Below are 25,579 nucleotides of genomic sequence, written 5' to 3' on the forward strand. Positions count from 1 at the left end.
CGGGGGAAGCTCCGCAGGCTCCATCCCCTGCCCGGGAACCGGGGGAAGCTCCGCAGGCTCCATCCCTGCTCGGGAACCGGGGGAAGCTCCGCAGGTTCCATCCCTGCCCGGGCCGCATGGCCTGGGGGGGGAGAGGTGAGACGGGAGCCAGCTGCAGCTCGTTCGTTACCTTTCAAAGATGGAAACGAAGAAAAGCCAGAAATTCCCAGGCTTAAGTTTTTAAAAGGTGGTGTCCACAGGTTGATCTCACCTTTCAATAGACAAAAATACTGTCAATTTTCAGAAATGGCCAGTTATTGGCCAGGAGAAAGAATTCTCATCAGCTTCTAGCAGCCTTTACTTCCGTAAGTGTGTCTTACTTTTTTTTTTTTTCCCCCCTTAATTGCCAATCCATCACTCTCTTGAAAATGGCCAGGCTGATAAGGGTTGTTTTTTCCTTTTTCAAACTGTTCAGACACAGCACCTACTGTTAAAAATAAAATGCAACAGCATTGAGCAGGACCAACTCAACGAGCAAATAAATCACAAGCTTTAGCCAAGTTCTATACAGCATTTATCTAGGTACCATCGAACAGAAACTCCAATCAGCCTCGCACAGAAGGATGAAGCTCAGGGCTTGACTCCACAAAACATGGAAGATATGGAAATAGTCTGGATGTGTTTAATAGGTTCAGTAGTAAGCTAGACCAAAGCACGTGGGCTCCTGCTCATCCATGCCTGACAAAACAGTTCTGCAACAGGTAATGCTCCTGTGATTCCAATAAGAAGCACTGACAATTTCACAGCAGCCCACAAAAGCATACAGAATAATGCTCTGATAAAATAAGCCTCTGATAAAATATAACTGAAGGTTAATTTCTCAGCAATCCAAGGCTGCTGAGTTTCTACATCTACTCACAGCAAAACCTTCTGCAGTCACAGTCAAATCTTACAAGCAGTAAGGGTGCATGGCACACAAGGGTGTGCAGCGCCTGAAGCTCCCTGACTGAGCCCATCATCTCCCACTTAACGTTCTAGTGAGCACGTACAGAGCATGTGAAGCAAAGAGAATGTTCATTACTCTTCCTTAAGTGTCATAAATCTGAAAACTGGGAGAAAGACAGACAGACAGGAAGGCAGACAGGCAGACAGGCAGAATGATAGAGCAGGAATTCCTGCCACAACAACAGTGCCAACACAGCGACACAGGTGACATCAAGGCATGGGCACATCCCAGTGCAGTTCAACACCTGTCACCTGACAGAGCAGAGGAGCCCCAGAACCACTGGCACACATCCAACACCAACAGGAACAAGCTGTGTTACAACAGGGGGAGGTACCAGCAAAGCAAACAATGACAGAAGACAGGAATCAGAAAACAGTTATATTGCTTGACTACAAATCCTGTGTTATGTAGTTCTTACCATTATTAAATCACAACTTTTCCATTCTTCATGTGTTTCTGTGTTCCTTGTAACTTGTATAGTCCATATGTTCACAACAGATGGATCAATGCTGTAGCTCAGCGACATTCTTCTAATTATAGATGGATTTATGAAATTCTTAAATAATTTTGAAGTAAATACTTCCTGGTGAGGGAAGGTGAGTCAGTGTAGCTTCACTGTCAGCAGCTAACACTGAATCCAAGGAAGTGAAATTGGTATGGTTTTATTACAAGGAAAAGGTCAAGAATTTATTAAAAAGATAACATCACAAAAAGCTGAAGGAGACAAATAGGCAAAGTGTTGAGAAAATGAGCACGAAACAACAAAAAAAATTAAGTGGAAGTTAGATGCAGAGACAATCCATACAGGCTTGGTAGAACCCAGGGTTCCAGAGGACTTTGATGACTGAGCATTATCTGCCAGACACTTTAAATAAATTACTTCTTTTTCTTCAGCTTCATTATGTAATCTAGTTTCATCTCAGTGAGGTAAAATAAAATAGGATAATGTAGTGTTAAAGACTGTGTGAAACAACTTCAGATACCTCATAACTTAAAGACAGTGTTTAAAGTTTGAATTTACATCAAACTTTAAGTTTGCTCTAATGGTTTCAGATTTTTCCTGTCTCCTTACTGATTCTCATTTGAAGTGTGTTGTAACTAATTTTCCAATAAAAATTACTGAATGAAGAGTTAGTTTTTGCAATCTAACAACTCATTAATTTATAGTCATAAATTCCAGCAGTGTGGCAGCCTGAATGCTAAGCTGGCTTCTCCAAAAGAAACAACACTGACATCTGTTACAAGGGTGATTTACTAAATGACTGCATTATGCTTTACTGATTTCACCAAATCACAAACCAAGAAGCTCTGCTAATAATCCTATCAGTGATTAAAAATTTTCTTGGAGCTAATTTACAAACATATCTCTAAACTGAAAATTCAGTAAAAGCTGATATATATTATTTAAAGCTGTACAATCATCTGCATTTAACCTGCAAGTTGTCTCCCATTAATTTGTAACTTTGAGTGGCATCAACATACTTTAAACCTAGTATGTACAGACACATGCCACAGCCAAGACAGTACATCTCAGACTGAAATAACAGCATAACCAATATTATGTTAATACATAAACACACACTGTGCTTTTCATGGAATATCAGACAACATTCTGTCGCTCTCCATGAAAAGAAACCAACATTTGTATTTTCCAATTTTTACTTTGTGTTTCCTGTGCAAATTAAGTCAAGGGTAGTTCAAGTGATTTTTACAGCTCCCAGCGTTATGCAGATTGCAAAGCAATATTGCAGCAGTCTTAACCTTCCTGGCTCTTGGAGGTGTGAGGGGATAGAGACCCCCATTTTTGCAATGTGGCACTAAAACTACTGAATAACTCTTCCAATCCTTGTGCCACACTGTGAGGTAGTGCTGCTACATGCTCTTAGAAGAGAAAATGGGGTACACCACCCAGACCTGCCAAAACTTGCCAGAAAAAGAAAGAATCCAACTCTCCTTCTTCCCTCTCCTACTAGTCTACCTGCTAAAAGACAAAAGGTAACAACAGAAAACAGATACGTGCAATGTGATTTCTGTACAAGAGACTGACACTCTCATCTCCTTCTCATTTTAGGTCTCATTCTCCATAGCATATTTCCTTGGCCATCCAACTTTAGACCTACAGTATACATTGTTATTGTCTGTCACAAGATGGTGCAAATATTAAAATGCAGCTGGAAATTCACTAAACTCTACCAAGGGTCAACAGGTCATGGAGCTCTGCTGGTTTAGCCCCCAAAGGTGGCCTTTCCTCCCTCATTTTGTTTTCCTCTTTCAGATTCCAGTCCTCCTCTCTCCAACACGGAGGGGAGAAAGCCCGCGCAGCCCCTCTCCCTCAGGCCACAGCACCGAGGATGGTTCCCCACCGGGGTGACTGCCTGATGAGGCCAGGGACCCCCGTTCCCAGCCACTCCCCTGTACCACATGCTGCTCCAGAGAAATGCCAGCTGCAGGGTCCAAGTGGCTGCTTCACCTAATCACAGGCCCTTATCTGCCAAAAACAGACTCCTAAATTTGTTCTCACACAAGAGACATCATACACAAGATGCTGTAGCAGAATGCTATCAGATTAACAGTCCTCATTTTTCCTGTCACTCCTGCCAAGTGATCCCAGTGGTTTCCAAACTTCACACACTGAATCAGTACAAAACTTTAAAGCAGGGACTCCCAATACACGTATGCTTATTTATAAACTATATATATGTACTACTCAACTAATACAATATGCTTATTTTAAAACATACACAGAAACTATAAAGGAAAAGGAAGATAAACAAACCAAAAAGTATTTCCTTCCTGCACTCCAGTGGTCTGTCCTATACACACTCCATTTTGGAAACCACCAATGCGGGCAAACATTTCATCAGACAAGCTGCATAGCTGGGAGAAAAGACAGCTCAGTCCTGGCCTTTCCTCATATTCCCATATTATTTATCTAATATGCTTAGGCCTGTTCAGTCTCCCTGCTCATACACGAAGAAAAGGGACTACAGTTTTTAATCAATACACCAGACCTTGCTTTATAAACTCCTATTGCTAGATTTGAGTGCAAAATCAAAAAACTATTTTCCCTAAAATTCTCCTGAAACAAAGATCGCAAGTTCACTCACAATTAAGAGAGAGGCAGTTCACAAATAAACCTGAAGCTATTATGAGTTCTCTTTCTGAGGACTCTCAATGGCTTGACTAACTGCAAAGTTACCCAGGCCAGGAGAGTGCATGCTTTTCACAACTACTTCATCACTATCCCTGTTGTTTTAACAGTTGGCAAGAAGCAAAAGCTTCAGATACAGCTCCAGGAAGACTCCTTCAATACTTCTTGCAAGAGGAAAAAAATTCTTAAAGTATATCCAGCCTTCATAGACCCCTTTGTTATTAAGGGCTGTTTTTCAGAGGACCCTCTGAACCAGTGTCCTGAGCAAGCTAAAATTAGCTAATCAGAAAGCTAGTCTTTCAAAAAGCAAACAAATAACCCCATCAAACTCCAAGAACACTTCAACTAAATTGATCTGTGAAGGGGGAGAAATGGTAAGACAAACACTGCTTCTTGATATCATCAATAAACTGATACGCACAACTTTGCAAGAACATGTCACAGAACAGAGACTGTTATTTCAGTGAATGCTTTTCCCACACAGGCAGGACAAACTGAAGGGGTGATCCCTCATCAGCAGAGCAGCCAGGCTGACCTAAACCACATACAGGCAACACAGCACTGAGGGGTTGGACAGTTGTGCAGGCTGCAGGCCATGTTCCCAGAGCCTCTCGCAGCATAAAAGACCAACAGCACTGTCCACTCAAACTGGAATTCTTCACTTTTATAAAATACACAAGAAAATGTGAGAGGAATTAAAAAAGCCACCTAGGTAAATGAAAGGTTTAGTTGCAGAAGCTAGTTAGCTAACAGTTGCCAAGGTGGACTACTCTGGCTGCTACTCAGCCTATCACTCCTTGTTTGACTGTGGTGTGCCATCCAAACAATCTAATGTGTTTCAAACGTAGCTCTCATTTCACTGATCAAATACATATAAAATCAGCCACCTGCCATGTGAGAAAATGACTAATGCTTGCATCTTTTAAGCTCTTTGCTTCACCACTGAAGAAGCTTTTGAATACATCACCATTTGAATCTGCTGAAAGAAACCTGCTTTTCAAAACAAGATTTCAAAGGGCTTAAGAAAACGTACAAGGAGATGATAAAGATCAAAGATAAATCTGAGTAACTTACTGCAGCTGCTGCGGCCTCCTCTCCACCTACATAGATAGAAGCAGCAATCTCCATCACAGACAAGTTTGTGGGAGCATCCGTAGTGGATGATGATCTGGGCCGTCCTGATTGAATATCCTGAGCAGACCTTCTGTTGATCTGCGGGCTTCCTTTCGGGGCATCTCCTTTGCCCCACCTGCTGTGCAGGCTGGTCCCTCTCTTCATTTTGGGAGGCACTCTGATCTGCTGAAGCACCCGGTTCAGAGCTGTGGGGTGGGTGGAGACACCATCAATTTCAGCACAGACGCTTTGGCTTTCCAAATCCAGGTCAGGCTCCAGCTCAGCCTGAGCTTGCTGGACATCGTGTGGAGAAACAGACGACCTCCTGCGCTGATGCTGGAATAGGTGCTTCAAGCCTTGACCAATGACATTAATGTTCTCCAAAGCATTATGCGTTATTTTGGATAATTTTTGCTCTGATTCATGTTGTTTTTTGGTCTCTTGATCTTGGGATTTGCCTCCAGGATCAGGGTCATCAGACAACTGTTCAGTGCCAGACGGCTCCATTGATGACACCCAACAAGTTTATTTGACTATTCATACATAAATACGTCCCCTTTCTTTAAAAGGCTTGTGTTTATTTTGAAAATGCCAAGATTGCCAGCCAATTAGGTGTGTAATTGCTTCAAGAATGACTACACATGCAGCTGTGCCACGGTGATCTCATGCTTATCTAATGTTAAACAAAAGAGTAGTCATTATTATACATCCATGCAGCAAGTGTGGGTTAAAAATCCAAAGCTCAAAACATGCTGTTAACAAAATAAAATGTATCAGTCCTTGGAGCACCCCTCCACGTGGCATTAGTTGCATCTAGGCTGTAGGCTGAAGCCGAAGCTTGTGTGAGACAAGTCACTCATTGCCTGGGGGGAGAAGCCCAGCACAGAGGGTGCAGGAGAGCAAGAAAGGCAAAAACTGTTCAAAAGGGGGAGAAGCAAGGAGAAATCAGTGGGGTTTTGTTTATTTAGAACGAGCCCATAGTAACATCTAACAGAATATGAGGTTAAACTTCTGAAGAGCACGTTAGTCACTTTGGCAGAATTAATTTTGCTCTTTGACAAAGATCTGATACAAAGACCCTAACTTAACAACAATTAATACATGCAAACAACCAGAACAGTTCCAAATGACTTATTAATTTCCAAATAGTGAGAAATGGTTTATTACAGCCACCATCCATGATGGCACTGGAAACTAGATGTGAAAATCCGTCTTCAAGCAAGAACAGGCAAGTGAAACGCTTTCAATTGGCAAACTCTTGTCCAGAGCTCTCAGAGGAAACAAGAATGCCTTTTGAAAAGTAGGTTAAGCAACCAATCTGCAAGGGATCAGCAGCAGGTATGTGCAGTTCAGCCTCTGGCACAGGAACTGCACAGCTGTTCTTGGAGAGCTCAACCCGAGTCATTCCCTGGGCTCAGGCAGGCCTGGATTATACAACAGTGCAACCACTATGGGAGAAGGTCAGCAAAGATACAGGGAAGGAAGGGAGGGAGGGAGGAAGGAAGGACACAATAACTGAAAGAGTTTTACATCAGCACCATGAGATCACATGCTCAGAAGCTGACCACTGTTTTCTGCAGGAGAAAACTTTGATTAGGCTTCCATAAATACAAAAACCAGTTCACAGAAGTCTACCTCAATCTTGGCAGAAAGCAGTTTATGCTTTAGAAAAGAATTACTTGAAACTCAGCATATTTGGGATTTGAGAGTGTTCATTTTTATGCTAAAACAGCTGCAGAAACATAATGCATTAAGTTTACAATCGGAGTACTCTCAAATTTGTGCATCTGAAGCCTAACACAACAGGTTAAACAGATATTCCAGAATGCTTTCCAAACTGCCATCCAAAAATAGCAGAAGAGCCGCCCGTCTCTTTTTTTCAAGTGCCACTGCTATCAGTTGGAGGCAAGAAGGAACTCAGTACTTAGAGAAAGCAGAACACTGAAATCATGCAGGATTTTATCTCAGTACTTTGAAGATGCTACAAGCATTGAGTCTAAATGTACTGGCCAGTTTAAGCAGTAACACATTAAATGCAAATGAATAAACTACATCCAAGAAAAATATATTTACCTACATTCATGTAGCAATTGTGTGGTGGAAGAAAAGAAGATGTGCCAACGACTTATACTTAACATGTTCTTAAATGAATTCAAGTGCCTTTATGTCTACTAGTATGCTTTGGCTTTTAAGCTTGTTCTTTCTTAATGGTTTTTTTTTCCTCCCTCAGGTAACAGGTTTTACAGAAAGTTAGACTACAGGTCTCCACTCAATTTATGTTTTGGGACAAAAAAATCGCAAAATTAGATGTTCATTTTTAACCAACAGACCAGATGGTTCAGTGAACAAAACTCACCATCTAAAAAAGCAAGAGTCCCAAAACTATTTGGTGTATAAAATACAAACCTGACAGCTGACCCATAACTGCCTTTTTCATTTTGGCTAATTCACTCAGTGTTTATTTTTCAGTCAGGACCCACTGAAGAACTGCAGTTATTATCTAAGAAGACCGGTATACTCTCCAGCCAGGAGCTCTTGGCTCTCCTGCATGCTCTCTGTCCACATTATCACTGGTAATGTTGTTGGTCTTAAAGAACACCACTTGAATCTAACTAGACTTCCATGGATTATCTGCTAGAAAAAACCACCCTGCTCAAATTAACCCTATGTCAATTTACAAACCATCCCACAGTGACCTCACAAACAAGGCATGGCCACCCCTGTGTGTTATATCCTGGGACAGATTTCTGAAATTATATGGCCTCTGAGAGGCTCCTAATGAGAGCTCATCCCCTATTTCTATTTCCACAGGGTCAGTCTGTTGAGAGCCTGAAATGAGCTTTGCAAATTACACATCTGGTATGAAGAGCCTTACAACTACTTACCTGTTCTAGTATCTACTTTTGGGGGAAAAAAAAAATACTCTTAAGTGTGAAGAACTGTGATTATTCAGAATTAATTAGCACACTTACTTGCATTAGGATTCAACTTTTGTGCTCACTTTTGTTTTCTCTACTTATAACCATCTTTATATTCTGTTAGTGGGAGGAAAGAATACTTTATAGTTCAAAAACATACATTTCTTATTTGTACAAGAATATACTAGATCAGGAACAAAATTCACAATTCTGTATACAGCAAACTGAGCAGATGTTATAACATTATTACATCACAGAATATTCTAATACAGTCCTACATTTGTGCAATTATTTCCCAGGAGCCCTGGGAAACAAAACAGTTCAAAAGGAAAAACTGGCAAAACCAACATTAGATAACAGTGAAAGATAAACTTGTACTTGCCTCCATCATTTGCCCTTTAGCATGGCTGACCCACAGCAGTACCTCCACTGAACAGAACTGCAAAAGAAATTTGGTATGAGATACAATTCTGGAAATGGGAGGCAAAATATATATATGTGAACAGCAAAGTAAGAGCATGATTCCAACTTTCAGTATTTTTATTTTTTTTTGTAATTTTTTTTCATTGAAATGCAAGCACCCTTGGAACCTGTCTTATTTCAAACTCTTTCAAATAACTAAAGGGATACAAATATGACTGAAGTTGAAACTGAATCTTGTAGATTTAATCAAGAAGTTCTCATGAAAGAGTATTTTCTCTTGGGGTTTATGGCCACTAGGTCATGCTGAAAGCAGAGGAAGATGCCAGGGATGCAGCGTGCAAGGTCAGTCTGCACCTTAGAAATTTTATTTTCTTCTCCTATTTAGTCATTCAACACTCCCAGTGCAGGTCAAACAGCTGGCTCTTATTTCCCTGGCATTCACGTCCCAGGAGGTAAATGCTGTGAGCACAAGGCACAGCTGGCACAGCTCACGGCAGCGGCTGTTCCCCGGCAGCTCTGCCTGTACACTCGTACAAGTGTACCAAAGGCCAGCTCAGACAAGGCCAGGAGACAGGAGGACAGCTGAGAGCAGACACGGTGACCGCATTTCTCTAGACAGCCTCACAGACCAGTCTGAAACACAGCCAGAATCTTCCAAATTAACTCAACTGGTTCTTGAAAACAGGGAGTACACTATCTTCAGAGGAACACTACAAGAACTCTGCACAACTGGCACATTTTGACTGTTTTATTCCACATCAGATTCCCACCTCCAAGACAGCAAGAGAGGAAGAAAGATCAGATCCACTGAAGTGGGATGCTAGAATATGAATGAAGAAAGTGATGACAGCAAATATTAAGAACTTAGAAAAAATGAATTAATACATTTTTTCAAAAAGATCTTCATATAGAAGAAATTCCATTTCTATACTAGCACGAATGGAGAACTAAGCATAATGTGTGAAGTACTGGTCACATGACGTGTCACTAACAGAACTTCAGTCACTCTATTTTTCATCTTTTTTTAAAGTTTTAATGTTATTTTTTATTTATAGTAACTGTAAGCTTTTGTCAGCAAGGTCTTCAGAGCTATGACCTACAGCACTACAGGTCCCTGCAGATCCTGTGTGCTTTTGGCTCAAGTTGTTCCACAACTGTCACAGAATCTGTGTCCCAGAGTGCCCACAGGTGGGCACTGAGAGGCATCAGCAAAACTACCTGTACTGTCCCCTCACTGACACACCACCAATTTTCTGTCAGCAGCTCCATTTTCTTCTGGACTTTGAGAAACTATTGCACAGGGCTAATAAAAATACCTTCACTTCCTGGTATTTACAAAGCAGAGACATGATCTTGACTTTAATTTTTTTCTGTGGATTCTTCCCACTCTTTCGCATTTCTTTATCAAATACTTTGTAACATAGACATTTAAAAAAATTTGACAAGTATCAGTCTAAAAAGACTTCAGCCCATCAGATTTTAGTTAGACTTTATTCATGTGAATGTTTACTTTAAATTAATAAGCTTAATTAATTCCCTTCAAAACCACAGTTCCTTGTAAACAAAGAAAACTCTGAAGCTACCATTGAAAACCAGTTCAGAGACGATTTATCTTCAGCTGAAGTACTTGTTTAAGAAACAAAGAGTACAGGACTGCAGAAATAGGGAATAAAAATTATTTTCAAGGAAAGGAAACGGGAAAAATCCTGCCTTTTCATAGAATATTTCAAATACCTCTTACTTACGCCATATTTGAATACCATGAACCCTTAACAATAATGCTGAAGTAAAATTACCTATGTAATCCTCACATTTCTTTTATTCCATAAACAGGTCAATTTAACAGCTCATTAAAGACTTGTTATCGCAGTTAGCAGGGATCATAGGGACAAGATGATTCCCACTCATCCTATTTGGTAAAAGAAAAGCATTTTTCAGTTGTTTCAGAATAGAAGTAATTTTTACTAAGAATTAGCCCAGCTTAGTTTGAGAAATCCCAGATTATTTTCAGAAACCCATCCCAAAATGGAATCTGTATCCAGGCAAACAGTTCAGCAAGAAAGACTAAAGAGGCAACAGTCACACACTGGAAAACCACCTATTAAAGGAATTGGGTACCCTAGCAAGTAATTTACATCCAAAGGAGGATATTTTAAAAATATCATTGCTCAGTAGCGCAAATAAGGAGAGAAAGCTAGAGAGACAGCTAATCCTATCAGAAAAAATAATTCATGAGAAACCAGAATGGGTGTGAGATTCAAGGGAACTGTCATCTGGAAAACACTTAAAGAGGAAGACACCAGTAACAGAGTAAGTAATTTGACTCAAGAAAACAACTGGATAGTAACATGACTATCCAATATGTGGAGAAATGTGTACATTCAGCTATTACAACAGGACAATTTTGAAAAAGTCTGAGTGGAAAATTTGGGCCAGAATGGAAGAAGACGACATACATTTATATACATAAATAATTAAATACAAATACCTTAGGTAAATTGCAGAACACAGGCAAAAATAAAACAGAAAACAATACTAATTTTAATGGAAAAGGTACCTACAGTTTCACATACATAATTCTTCCTCATCCTCCTCCTCCAAAATTCACCCAAGAAAATGTTTTTGAATTTTACTGAAGTCCGAAAGAAAAACATGACATATAGATACACAAAGACCCTCCCCAGGCCAAGACCAAAAAGGGAGTATGGCTGAGAGAGCTGTTAAAAGAAAAGGCTGGCAATGTGTTTAGGTATGAATTACATGATTTTTAAGATATTCAAGGACAAAAATGGCACTGTGTCTGATCCCATACAAAACATGAAATGTTTCTCCTAAAATCCTCACGAGCCTAAAACAGCTCTACACAGTCCAGGCACTTGTTTGTTAGAGGTGAGTATGTTACAAGGAAAAAAGAGTGAGAGCAGATCCCTGAGGTCACTCAGACATTAAGAGTTGTCCTCCTCTCTGGAGCAGGGGTGGGGAGGGAGAGTCACTTTTTCCCATGCCTTCCCATACACATTAACAAATAGCAACTTCAAAGGCTTCATCAGCAGATGATTTTATGCTTTGGCACACCAAAAAAAGTTCACCATTTCTACCACTGTATCCATTAATGGTTCACATGTGCAAGGGCAGCATGCTCAGACATACCAGAAGGTGATCTTTCAACATCAGCCTCTTCTCATATCCACATCCTGTTGAAAGTTCCTTCCTATAACTTTGTATTTAATACTGCTGACCAGCAGAACTAATGTACACAGTTTATGTTCCTGAAAGCTCAAATAATAATATTATACATAAGAGAAAACTTCACTTATTGTCACTCACAGAGCATATCCCAAACATTCTATTAGTGAGTGACAGATCCCTTTCTCCTTTCAATTTCTTTTTAAGAAACATCTTCCTGAGTACACCCACATCAGACTCGAGTACCTTCAATATCACCTGTGGGCAACCTCCACATTACTGATGCCCTGTGGGAAGTATTGCATGCCCACTGCTGTCAATGTAGACTAAAAACTGCTGGTTCTTCTGCAAAGTCAGGAGTTTACATCTAAGTACCACAGACAACATCAAAGATGAGCCTATTTTCCATGTTTATTTGAGTAATAACTCAAAGAAGCTTAAAGTTGAGTGACTGGTTCTCAGAAATGGTTCTGCTGCTTTGCAGTACAACCAATAGCCACTGACATCTTTTCCACTCCTCTCTGAACATTCAGTAATTCAGTGGTTACACTATTTGAATCAAAGCTATCAAGTAAAGATCAAGACTTCTCCAAAATTACTAACCATGCAGACATACCAATACACAATCATTCAGGGTTTGCATTATGTTAAAACCTCACGTGAAAACCAAAGACCTGTCCATTTATCAGAAACCCTTCCCAACGGCTCTGCTGCATCTAGAGCTGGTGTGCCATGGAGTCTGACTGCGGGGCAATGCTGCCGATTCCCTAGCTTAGCAGAGCTTCATCCTTAATTAATTTCTTAGCTACATAATGTATTTCTAGGATTATATTACCATAACCTGTGAGCAGTCTGTGAATTCACCCTTGGAATGCTCCTACATTATGCTGAATTACTATTATTTCCCTAGTTTTCAGGTGAAAAAGCCCCCCACAGAAACATCAAGAAGCTGCCCAAAGGTTATGTGATACTTTAACAGCAGAGAAACAAACTTAAAATTTACTCTTAAAAGGTTAATGTTATACTTCCATGAATTCTCCTGTTACTACCTTCAGATTCATTTATCAACCATGAACAGCAGTATAACTGGAACCTCCTCAAACCACTTAAAAATATTCTTTCCTGGAAAAGGCTACATATAGGCTATTTTCCATCAAATTAATAAAACCAGTGCTTCAAGAAAGCTAAATGAATGTTAAAGAAATAACTAGAGTCTTCTGATTAGTTGACATTGACAATTACATACATCATATACATTTTCGTGAAATTTTTTTGTGAACATACTTAAAAGTTGGAAGACAACACTAAAAATACAGTCTGCAGGGATTTTAGAAGAAAAACAAAATGGACAAAGAGTTATTATAAAGACAGTCTGCTCTACTTGGCTTGAGAGGAAACCTGCAATTCAAAACTGCATGGTCTGCCATGAGAGGGTCGACAGTTGACACTTCCACTTAATTTAGTGGCCTATTTCAGAAAAGTGACATCCTCACCTACTCTTCTCCAAAATCAAATTGAAGCTAAGCAAACAGCAGAATTTCCTCAAAAACATCTCTGCTTTTTGCAGAAGAGAAAAAAGTTGCACCATATTTACATGTTCTACAAACAAGTCAAGTGCACACTCTGAACTCAGGGCTTCACTGAGAACACTGAAGAGACATTCCCACCCACAGTCCAAGCAGAGATCTGAAGATGTCCTTTCCAATACAAGAAGTACAACAGAAATAGCAATTTAAGGAATTTCCAACCTCTTTTGTCCCACGGGGCACACTTTCAGAACCACAGCACAGCATCCCATTTTAGCTTTTGTGGGCACAGATATTTCTAGGGCTGTGATATGAACCAATACAAAAATATCTTCTCTTATTTGAAGGAATACAGGACTGAGGGACAAATCTGACCACAGACCCAGTTATAACAACTTTGGGATAAGATCAGAGAGAGGAAGTATACAGAGTACGCAATTACTCCAAAATGGTGTTCTCAAAAACCTCCAATCTGATGCTATGGCCACAACAGCTATAGAAACAGGAATTCACGTGAGCTTCAGCAAGGACTCATCAGAATACAAGTGACTTCACTTCCACAGTTCAAATAATGCATTTTGCAAACAGAGAAACTACCATCCCTAAAGGAAAAGACTGAAGAAGTGTTAAGCAAATATTCAAAACAATGGGTCTGGTCTTTGACAAAGAATGGATTTAATTCCTTGACACATCTCAAATATTTTGTGGTCAGTTGCACTCTTACTATTGACTTTTCCTATTAACATTTGCATTATCTGGATCTGATTCTTTAGTCTCTGGAAATATGCAACAATACTAGGCCATGCCAAGAATTTTGGCAGGATCTGTCCAGGAGAGGAAGGGGTGGCAGGGAGAGATCAAAGCTGCTCTTATCTCCTCACTGCCTGTCTGTCAAGAGACACTGCCACTTTCTGTGTGTCAAAGCTGGCTCAAATGTCAGGAACAGGAGAACCACAAAGTGAAAATACAGGTATTTTCAATCCACTTCCAAGGGAAGACAAAAGGTTATACTACAGCTATTTCTGGCATTAAAGAGAGACTTCCAAGATGCTAGCAATACAAAGAAAATAAGAGATGCCCTCTCATTTTCACTCCTAGCAGAATTATCTGTGATAATGCCAGCAGAGAAGCTGGCAGGATTTAGCAACTGGTTCTAAAACAAAGGTTTATTCCAGGCTTGCAGTTGTAAGGAGGTTAAAACAAGTTAAATTAGCAGGCTTGTAAAGAAAGATATCATCTACCACCAACCCACACCCCATGCTATGTGTGATTTTAACATGTACTCTTAGCCCTGAATTTTGGAAAGTATCATATTTACAATGACTTTACAGTGAAAGAAGAAAGTAGAACTAACCTAGCACAGAGTGGTAAAATATTCCCCCTGATGACTCAAAACCAGCTCTTTTTTTCTCGGTATTGTTTAAAACGTGACACAAACCTGGCAAGACAAATTCCAACCAGAAGTCAATAGTCACTGTTAATGTTCCAACCATTTATGCTGTTCAACCACTGACAGCTTCATCCTGCTCTTCAGAAGAAAACTCTCCCTCCTGATCCTTCTTCAAGACTGATAGCCTAGGGAGCTTTTACTTAGGTGAGACTCTTAAAAAATTGTGTTATTATAATGGTAGTGGCCTTAATCTGGGGTTGGTTTGTTTCCATGGCCTTTTCTAATCGAGCATTAGCACATTACTCCCTGCAGGACTACAAACAAGATGTTTGGGTTGCCTATCAAACACTGCTTGAAGCCCTTCAGTCAGCACTTGCAGGAGTCTGGGAGGACCTATCAGTAAGACTACCCCATCCATACCTCCTTACCTGCTCTCAGTGTCAAAAATCTGTTATCAGCAGTCAACAGATGTGCATAAGGTGTTTTGACTCAACTCATTACACCCACTTCTCCCAGTCCCAGGCAGGTTCAAGCAGAGCTTGAGACAAGGAACACTGTAACTGCAATCCTATGTACCCTAACGGGTAGGAACATCATCAGCCTGGCCTGTGTATCTCACAGACACCGTGTGAGCAGAGCCATGGACACCTGCCCCGCAGCACACAGACATGCTGCCAGGCCTCTTTTCAGGTGCCAAGGAACCAGCCCAGCACAGCCACAACACTCTATCCCCTCAGAGCAACACCACTTGGAACAGGACCTGTGTTAGCCATCCATCTTCTACCACAGAGACTTGTGAATTCCTTGCTTTGCTCACTTTTTGGTCCTCTGCAATAAAAATACTGATGCACATCTACAGTCCTATTAGATTTTATAATGCATTTTAGAGACACTCACAAACTGCACAAACACAGCACAGCAAAGCAGCCACTCACAAATATGCTGCTCTTCAATATCCACCTCCACATCCAGCTGCACAGAGACAGTAATTTGGTATAAAGAAATTGGGCTTGACTACTTTGTTGCCAATGGGAATCAAGTAGTCATGCATTTAAAACCTCAGCCAAAATCAGAATGTTTCCTCCCACATTCATGGCAGAGTCCACATAAAAAAAAAAATAATCCACAAATCTTTACCAAAAGCAGCACAAAAAGGGAGCAGTCTTATTTGAAATAAGGCTGAATTTCAGTTACCACTGAGAAGGTGCAGGCTTATGATCAGAGCCAAAACCAAGACCCAAATTAATGGCTCCTTACAGAGCTGTTGTGCACCTTGGGTTTCTGCCAGAACACCTGTTTGCTTGCTGCAGAGCAGCTTTGCAGCTGGTCAGGCCCCCAGTACAGATACATGGGCAGTATAAAACACCAGCTACACAGGGTGGGTCCTCCCGAGGTGCAGAATTTCCTGTTTCCCTTTGCTGAACCTTGTGAGGTTCCTGCCTGCCTATTCCTCAAGCCTACCCAGATACCTCTAAAAGGCAACAGATTCATCAGGTCTATCAACTTCCCATCTCGCATCACCTACAAAATTCTTCACCTGGCCCTATTAATATGTCATTAATAAAGAGACTGTATAGTACTGGACCCAGTACTTCTCCCACAGACTAGAATTGCACCTGAAGCATTTAAAGGACTTTGGTAAACCAGAACCAAACCTTTCAGCACAACAAACCAGCTGAGAACTAATTCCTGCAGGAAAAGCATGACCAGCACAGGGAACCGCTCTGCAGAGCAGCAAGCAGCCACTCATACACCTCCCCCTCTGCTCTTCCCTGCAGGTGCTCTGCAGCCCAAGCAGTCAAACTTAACCAAGTTAGTCTGTTATGCAAAGGCTCACATATACCGAATATCTTCCTCCACAAAACACTGAATATTAATCCGTAGCAACCAGAGCTAGAGGCTACCCCAGCTGAAAGCCAGCAGAGGGAAGGACCACAACCCCACGCACCTTGGAGGGACTGGCTTTCACCAACAGAGCTTTTGCATTACTAGTCAGTCAGCCACCTGAACGGGCTAAGTTCAGTCTTAACAGATTCTGACCCAAAGTCACTCTTTGCTCATTTCTCCCATTTTAACTGCTATTCAACCTCAGGATCACAGCAAGGACACTCGCTGCTTCTCACAGACAAGCGACACCAACCCCTTATGACCATGATCCACTAAAACGTGAGATGCTTCTTCAGCAGGCAGTGATTTACAAACATGGAGTGCTAAGGGTGCAGCACTTCCAGTGATCCCAGGAAAGGCCACAGTCCTTTTGCTCAAAACTAGTATAACTGGGAACCATGAAAAACAGATTTATTTGCCCTCAGGATAATCACCACGGCAACTGGCTTCCAGGAAAGTAATAGCCAACAGCTTCAGTACAAAGGCCACTATGGGATTTGTTAAGGACACCGTCAGCTCACACAAATCCAAAATATACTGAAATTTGCTAAATTTATGCCTGAAGAAACTAAGTAGGTATCTGCAAACTTCCTATCATAACCCATGCCACCAGCTGAATTAAAGGCAGTACCATTCATCAACACTGCAGCATCCTTTAATGCTCCTTGAACTTTTCAGACACCCTGTAGAGCAGTTTTAATGCAATGTTCTCTAATATACACAATTTCACCTTTCAGACCACTTCTTTACATCAAAAGAAAACTTTATCTTATACTCAATCGCCTTGTCACTCCACACTTTAGTATACACTTTTAATTACATGAGTTTTAATAATGAAACTGCAACACTTAGGTTTTTCATGAAACTGAATGTTTTACAAAGGTAGGTCTTACCTACATCTTACAGTTAAGGAAACAGAATAATAATGTGGTTAGGGATATACACTCAGGGAGACATGAAATCTATGTATTCTTACAGGTATTCAGAGATACTGCAGGAATTGTTCTATTTTCACAGAATGGCAGCTTTTTTTGGAAATGCGTATTATTAATTCATAGGATTACAGAGATCATAACTTATTTATATGCAACAAAAAAAAATGCACCAAGTTGGGTTACAGAATCCACATCCCTGGTACACTGCATAATGCACCACTAAGGTGGCAATAGGCAGTTCAGCAAACCACTCCTGGTGTGTTCCTACAGTTTCCATGAAAGCAGCTTACAGGAAATAATGCTCCTCCTTATGTGCCCAATGCTACTTTTGCACATTGCCACAGCCAAATAACACTGCCCAGGCAGACTGAGAAACACATTTAAAGTATGCTGCACCAACTTCTACCCACTTGTAACAGAGAATCTCACCAAGACGCCAATCCCTAGCCCCAGCTCTGCTTGCAGGCAAACACAGCACTTTGCTACCCATCACAGTTCACAGTAGCACTGCAACATGGCCCATGCATGCATGCATGCATGCATACAATATGGCATGCCTTCCTGTTACAGGAAGGCTGTTTTAAGCCAGACAGGGAGGTAGGTCAGATCTGTGTCCCTCCAGTATAATCTCAGCCTGAATCACTGGAGCTTATCAACAAAAGCACGTGTGCTGTCTGCTAAATACATCTGGTATAGCAGCAATGTGGCATGATGAACAATTCAGTCAGGCAGCTACTTTCAGCAGAATTACTTTTCCTTTTTAAACAAAACCCACTAATGAACATCTCTTCTGGAAGCCAGAGAGGTGTGTGTTTGGCTGCCTTTCACTGTAACCCACCATTAGCTGACAAGACCACCACTGCCCTGGAACATTAGCATCTACATCACAGAAGGGATAACTGCGTCCAAGTACTTTACAAAAGGAACAGATGTTATCAGTGAACACTGGCCTCCTCTAAGCCCATACAGAGGCAGTTAGCCAGCTTCCCCATTCCAGGTTTATTCCAGGAATATGTATGGAAAACTAAAAGCCTCCAGGAAAATACAACTGTGCATGCTGGTGTCTTTCTATGCCGCAGAAATAGCCAAGGTTGTCCATCTCTTGTTACCTGGGAGGGACAAACCCACACAGCAACAAGGCAAATCCCACCCAGCTCTGCTACTCTTGTACATCACAGGCATATTGTGTAACAAGACTGCTCCTTTCTGGGAACAGAGACCACTGTGCCAGCACCCGTGCACAGGAAGGCAAGCAAAATATCCTTCATTCCTAACCTTCATTCCAGATGTCTCCCAATTCAAGGCAAATACTTTGTAACTTCATGTGAGTGCATTATCTAAGCAAATAGAGCAACCACCACGGTCTCCCAGGCGCATTTCAATGACTACTATATGTCTGTCACATACCTCAAAGAAGAAAATTTCTGCATACCATGGTGGTATTTAGGAACTTAATGGGTGAGCAGTGAATGCAGCTTTTCTCAAGACAATCTTTTGAGTACTCCCACAGCATGTTCAACCAAGGTCACCCTCCATACAATGCCAGCTGCGTATTCTGGTGCTCCTACAGCCTCACTGTGTACATGTATACTCTACTGCTAAAACCATGCAAAATGGTGCACATCAGCCTAAATCTAGAATATGTACACCTAGAGCTTTCTTTGCCCTAACCAGATGGCCTTTCCTTTCCATGTGTTCTAAGTCATAGCAGGCATACATACCTCAAAATTACTCAGGGTAGCTCATCTCTTTGCATAGATATGGTCACAGTTGTAATCCAAATGTCATCAACAGACATCTAACTTTAAAAAAATTTAGAAGTATAAATTCCACAGGAAACAGGAAAGTCAGGGGAGGGAAGAAGATGTGATTTATCAGCTTCTACATTTGCAGACATCTGCAGTCAGTACTGTAGGTCACTTTCAGAGTAAATCTTGGCAACAAAGCTTCTTTGTAGAGGAGAAAGACCTGTCAAAATTAACAAGCATAAAAGAAACACCATTAATATCTGATAAACAATAAAACAGCACACATACTCAGAGTACCCTTCAGAGAAAATAATTAACTCATTTGAAATACTGGGTTTCTGCTAGCTTTGACATATTTAAAATAAATAAGAATATTTATTTTATATTATATTTAAAATATTATTATAAATATTAGAATATTAAATAAAATAATTTTTATATTTATATTAAATTTAAAATAAATAAGAAGCAGCCTCTGAAGTTACCTCATATTCTGACTACTTTAACCCAATAAATTATCTCAAGGAGGGAAATCCTCTGAGCATGCAAATGTTCAATCATATCAGAGCATGCAACACTACATCACATCACAGATTGCCCTGATTCAGACAAACCTTCCCAGTTCACCAAATGCCTTGATAATCACTGGGTATTTTCCCATAGGAGTGCTTGTGTGACCAGCATCAGACTAAAGGATTAAGCCGCTGTCCAAATTGAGGACCCACACAGAGTGTGATGGAAGCCCCAACCCAGCATGCACAAAAAGTACATGCTTGGGGAGTGCCTGCATAGCGTGAACACCCAGGAGTGGTGGCAAACTTCTGAACTTCTCAATTAAGTTAATAAAATGTAAACTTCTTTGGGGCAGAGACTTTCTGTTCTGTGTTTACATTTCACATGGTGTGCCAGATCTAGCTTCCAAATCGAAGTTCTCAATTTTATTTTGATAGAAGTGTTTTGTATTTTTGGTACATGAGTAAGATTCTTCTCTATAAAGAGTCAAATAGATCTGCATTACCATAAAATGCTTCTGAAAGTATGAAGACATTAAATTTTGCAAAAACACGTTTAAGTTTAAGTCCACACAATTACTTGTTTCCTTCTTTCCTTCTTCCTTAACACACTTGGCTGGAAGAACAATTTTGAGAATTTGGAGCTTAAATTCAAGCCCAAAGAATCAGCTCATTGTTCTGTGACAATATCCAGGGTCTCAACTGCTTACTAACTTAGGGGAGTTAAGTATTTTAAGCATTTAATCATAGCTGAATACTATGGTTCTAGAAGTGCAGACAATGCAAGTCTAGCCTCCCACCTTCACATACTATTTCATTCAGCCATCTTCACTCTTTCCCAGAGATGCCAGTTTATCCTCTAGAAAACACTGTGCTGAGCTCACAGATTTGATGACCTTGGAAGGGACCTCTGGATGTCACCTGGGCCACCCAGGGCTCATTGCCTACAAACCACTTTAACAAGTCTGGCTATTGAGACACCACCCTGTTCCTGGCCCCAGACAGGTTACACAAGTCCCTGGGAGCTCCAGACCTCACAGAGAGTGCATAACTTCTGTGCTGAGCAGCATTCAGCGTGCCACAGCAACCTGCCTTCACCAGGCCTTAGGGGACAGGCACAGTGAAAACCACTCCCTGTATTTCAGGGTGAGGAGACTCCAGGTCCATCAAGAGGCAGCCAACTGGCCAGCTCACCTGAGGAACACCTTGCACTTGGTGAATCCAAGTGCTAAAGCCCAGCTCTCACTGACAGATAGCTACAGACCCACCTGAGGAGAACACGCCATACCAGCAAATGTGCTGGGGAAGCCAGTGGAGAGGGAAGACTCCTCCCCCAGAGCTCTAAGCAAAAATTCCTAGAAATCAAGCCCAAGGGTATTATAACACCAAGTCTTTTTGAATGCTTCAAAAAACAATTCTCAAAAAGACCAGAGGAAACACTAACATGAGGTTTGCCTGACTCCAGTGCAGCAACAGTTGCTGGCTCACAGTCAGGCACAGGCCATTCACCCAAGCAGTGGAGGAGCTGACTTGCTAGATACGAGCCATTTCCTGCAGAATGCACCTCTCTAAACACATGGAAACAAAACCTGTAGACTTCCAAAGATTTCTACCTTGTATCTGAATTAGACCTAGGTTTTAATTACAGGAACTTCAGCCATGATTAAATAAAATGCGAGACAGCCCAAACCATGACACACAACTGCTCAGAAAACCAAACTCAGCAACTTTTATGTGGTAAATGGAGAGGGAAAACCCCAAACTTTATGGAACCTGAAGTTCCAATTTATTCCTAAAGCAAATTCCACACAAAGTAGATCTTTCTCCCTTTTCAGTTTGCTTCCATGTTTTGGATAGCTTCCAGACCAGCTGGGTGGGTTTATCAAGCAACAGAACTAGACACAGTGGATACAAAGCTCCAACAAATTTGTTCATTTGGTGCCAGAAACTGGTGTGGCTGAGGAGTTACTGAGAAGCACAAATCTTGCAAGCTGGGGAGCCCCACTGACCCCAGACAAGAGAAGGCATAGTGTTCCTTGGCACCAAGACACAAACAGCCCTTCCAGTGGGTACTCCCTAGTCTTTCCTTGCCTCCAGACACCTCCAGATGGACGAAGAATTTACCCTTAGAGAAGGACCGTGATCAAACATAGAGTCACCTGCCACATGTAAATCTTGAGTAAGACAGTCACTGGTGAGCATCAGGGACAGCAGCACTCCCTCCCCGGGCTGAGGAAGACCCAGTGGCACTGGCTCAGGTCAAAGCATCACTATTTCAGTGACCACACCAGCAGCCTGGACTGTTACTAAGGGGTTCCAACCTGCAGAAACACCTGATTTTAATGTTTGTGGATGATGGACACTGTTTACTGATGCAGTGGGTTACATTACTCTCTTCTTTCTCCTCCTCCCCTAGCCTTTCCACTCAGATCTTTGTACCTTCAGTTCAGACTTTTACAGCTACTAACCCACCAAGAAGCCTCATTAGGTTTCCCTGTTGATAGAGTTTCCCAGTTAAAGAGATGCTTCCACCCACCATGGGAGTTTTGCTGGCCACTGCATTTGTCACTAATGCACACCAGGTACTTCTGTGTCACCAGTGACAGCAGCTGCACACACGTCGAGCGTCAGCTCCAAGTCTCGTGAATTTTGGCACTCGTAAACCTTCGAAACTGCTCCTTTTCTTTAAAGGGCTGTCACTGAGCATCTGATTTTAAGCCGGCAAATTCTGACCTCGCCACGAAATAATTCGTGTTTTAACGATCTCATCAAAGACAGCCAAGGCGAGTAGGAATCGGTGAAGCCAATACACACCTCAGTAACCCCTAAATCAGCTCGCGGGCGGCGGCGGTGCCTCGCGAACCCCCCTCACCGGCCACACGTGCGTGGGGCCGCCCCCGGGAGGGGCCGGGGGGGCTGTGGGAAGGACAGCGGGGGCCACGGCAGGGGCCACGACATGGCCCCGCGCAGCCCGGGCCCTGCGCCCCGAACGACGGCCCGGAACGGGCGAGCGGGCCGGCGGGGCCGCGAATCGGCCAGAGGGTCCTAAAGCGGCCGCAGGAGCGGCGGCGCCGAGAGACAGCGCGGCCGAGCTGCGGGTGTGGGGACGGGCGAGGCGCCCGCGATGGGCGCACCCGGGCCGGTCCGGCGGGGTCCCCTCACCCCGTCCCGCGGCTCCGAGTGTTCTCCCTCCCTGCTCCAGATCCCGTTCCCGTTCCCATTCCCTCTCCGTTCCCGGTCGCGATCCGTCGGTCACTCACCGGCCGAGCGGCGGCCGCTCCATCCCCGCGCGCCGCCACCGCCCGGCCCGGCCGCGTGACGTCGCACGTGGGGCGGGGCCGGGCGCGCGCCGTGCCGTCACCTGCGGGGGAGGGCCCTGCAGGAGGTCACGCCCCCTCCAGCGCGCCTGCGCGCCGGGGCGTCGCCCAGCGACGTTGCCGCGGTCACGTGAGGGCTGGGCGGGGCTGCGCTCGCTCCCGTTCCCGCTCCCGTTCCCGCTCCCGCCCGCGGGGGGCGCTCCGGGCGGCTCTCGGTCTCTGCTGCGGTGCCGGGCTCTCCTCGCACTTCCGAGCACGGCTTTTCTCTGCTCGCTCAGTCCGTCTCCCCTTCCCCTTGGGCCCGGCCCCTTCGGGAACAGCCATGGCGCAGCCACGAGTGGCTCCTCGCCTTGAGACACCGACACCCCCGCACGGATGTGACCCCCACACGTGAGTCACGACCCCTTCAGCCCTGTCTGAAGCCACCAACTCCCACTGCCAAATACCCTTGGCTCTGACCTCTGTCAAAGGAGGAAGAAAGGATATAGTCATGCTAGGGTTGGCTTTGAATAGTTACTATGGCTTGAAATATCCTTAAAAGGTAAAACGCATGCATTTCCACCACAGCAGACACTCCAGCCTGAGGTATCTCAGAGCAAGAGCATTTTCCCAGTTGAGTATTAAAAAGGCTGTCATTTAATTTTCTGGCACCTATGACTAAATTTCTGTAGCTTTGCTCTCATGGTCTGGAAATCCTAGGGAACCTTCAATGAAATTACAGCTCATTGTAACTTGAGGGATGCACTTTACTCTCTTAGATAATGGTGTAATTCAACAATATAATGAAAAATACACTTCCACTTGCCAGATGCTCTGTCTCTTGTAACTGCTCCAATGCAGCCCAAGAAGTTAATAAAAGCAATGAACACAAATAGTAATAAAAATTTAGTCTTTGTCATGTGGCATTTCCAATAAAGTCAGCCTCATATCATTGCTCTTGAGATAAGTAAATATGATCAACCCCACTGCAGATGGAAGTGCTGTAATAAAAACACCTTTCTCAAGTGTCCAGGTACAAAGCACCCGAGGTTCAGAGGGCACAGGTCCAGCCCAGCGTAATGTTCAACATCAGCAAGGAGCACCTGGGCCCCACAGCTGATCTGCACAACTTCTCTGTGTGCAGCAGCACTTGTCCTTGTTCTGTGACTGGATTGCCGTGGATTCCCGGTGCTGTGCAGAGAATTGGAATGAAACCCTGGGCAGCTTTTCCCCTTGGTAAGGCATAGTTACTGCACGGAGCGTAAGCGGACCACATACAATCTCCTACTTCTACCCAGCGCTCGTGTAGGCTGAGCAAAGGGCAGAGCTTGGCACGGGGGACACCCCGGGAGGAGCCCCGCAGGTCCGTCCGGCAGGGGACAGCAGCCCCTCGGCCAGCTGAGGGCGGCTGGGACCGGGCAGGGAACGGGAGTGGAACGGGAGTGGAACGGGCAGGGAACGGGAGTGGGACTGAGCTGGGACCGAACCACGACTGAGCGGCACCGGCAGTAGGTGTTACGGACACACACTCGGGCAGATCGCACATACCGATAACTCCAGGGACAGGGCACACTCATATTAGGGCTGAAACACCTGTTTCAGATCCATTGTCTGGGCTAGACTTTCATACTGGCCCTTTACTGTTTACTACTGGCCTGTAATCTGCACTTTAACTCGACACAAGTATTTATTTTCTGTAGAAAACAACAAAATTCAAACTTTGTTGATCTTCTGTCTGAGAATCAAAAGAAAAATGGTTTGATCCTTCCATTGTACAAAAAGGGAAGAATGCCTGAACTGAGGAAGTGGGGAACTACTGAAACATTTGGTAGCAGGTCACTGTTGGACCAGTGGGGAAGGCACACAGCATTGCTGCATCATAGCAGAGGTTTCAGGATCCCATGTGGGCTGGATCTGCAAGTGAAATAAATCACAGCACGTGTCTCAGACTGGGTAGCCAAGTGGTGTCCCTGTACCACGGAAAGGAGTGGGCAGGCACTGCTGCTGTTCCTGGGAGTTTGTACTGCCCCTTTAATGCAGTACTCAGCTACGTCATCACCACCGACAATTAACCAAGTGCTAGTACACCACTCATTAGTCTGAACGCCTGTAAAAGTACCCAACAGCACTACATCACTCAGAGTGACTGTGTCCATCCTTGGAGGGACCACAAGAGCTTCATTACCAGTTTGCACGCTCCTGTCAGCAGCTGCTTTTGCCATCTATGTGTCTGTCCTGCCTCACACTTCATGTCCATTTAGAGGTTATACAAGGAGCTAAGCTTGTAACACTGAATTACAAATATGGTGTGGGGGGAGGAAGTAGTAAAAATGGAGTTTTATTCAAATCAATTTAGTGCTAAGATGGATTTGGGAAACATAGATTCAGGTCAGTTAGAAATCAATAATCAAACATAACTATTATAAATTCACAAATACATTTCTGCATTTTTTCCTTGCAAAGTTCTTTGCGAACTGCAGTTGAAATACCTAAGAACTTTCTATCCACT

At 43.0% G+C, this 25,579-nt stretch overlaps 1 protein-coding gene across 8 annotated transcripts in view; it reads right to left on the minus strand.

Annotated features, from left to right (window-relative positions):
• Positions 1-23,109, minus strand: part of TMCC1 (transmembrane and coiled-coil domain family 1) — a 76,809-nt gene extending 53,700 nt beyond the window's left edge. For 3 of the 8 annotated variants that reach the window (XM_033517575.1, XM_015640684.3, XM_033517576.1), the window contains exon 1: positions 5,211-6,164. In XM_033517575.1, the coding sequence (XP_033373466.1) occupies positions 5,211-5,756 (546 nt within the window). In that variant the 5' untranslated portion in view covers positions 5,757-6,164. Of the gene's footprint in view, positions 1-1,403; positions 1,617-5,210; positions 6,165-8,549; positions 8,607-19,235; positions 19,483-21,933; positions 22,284-22,310; positions 22,631-23,034 lie in introns of those variants that run through there. The other 5 variants (XM_015640686.2, XM_015640688.3, XM_015640687.3 and 2 more) reach the window with 5 other exon arrangements.
• Between the last annotated feature and the right edge of the window lie 2,470 nt (positions 23,110-25,579).

The sequence above is a fragment of the Parus major genome, chromosome 12 (genome assembly GCF_001522545.3).
Source record: "Parus major isolate Abel chromosome 12, Parus_major1.1, whole genome shotgun sequence".
Classification (NCBI taxonomy): domain Eukaryota; kingdom Metazoa; phylum Chordata; class Aves; order Passeriformes; family Paridae; genus Parus; species Parus major.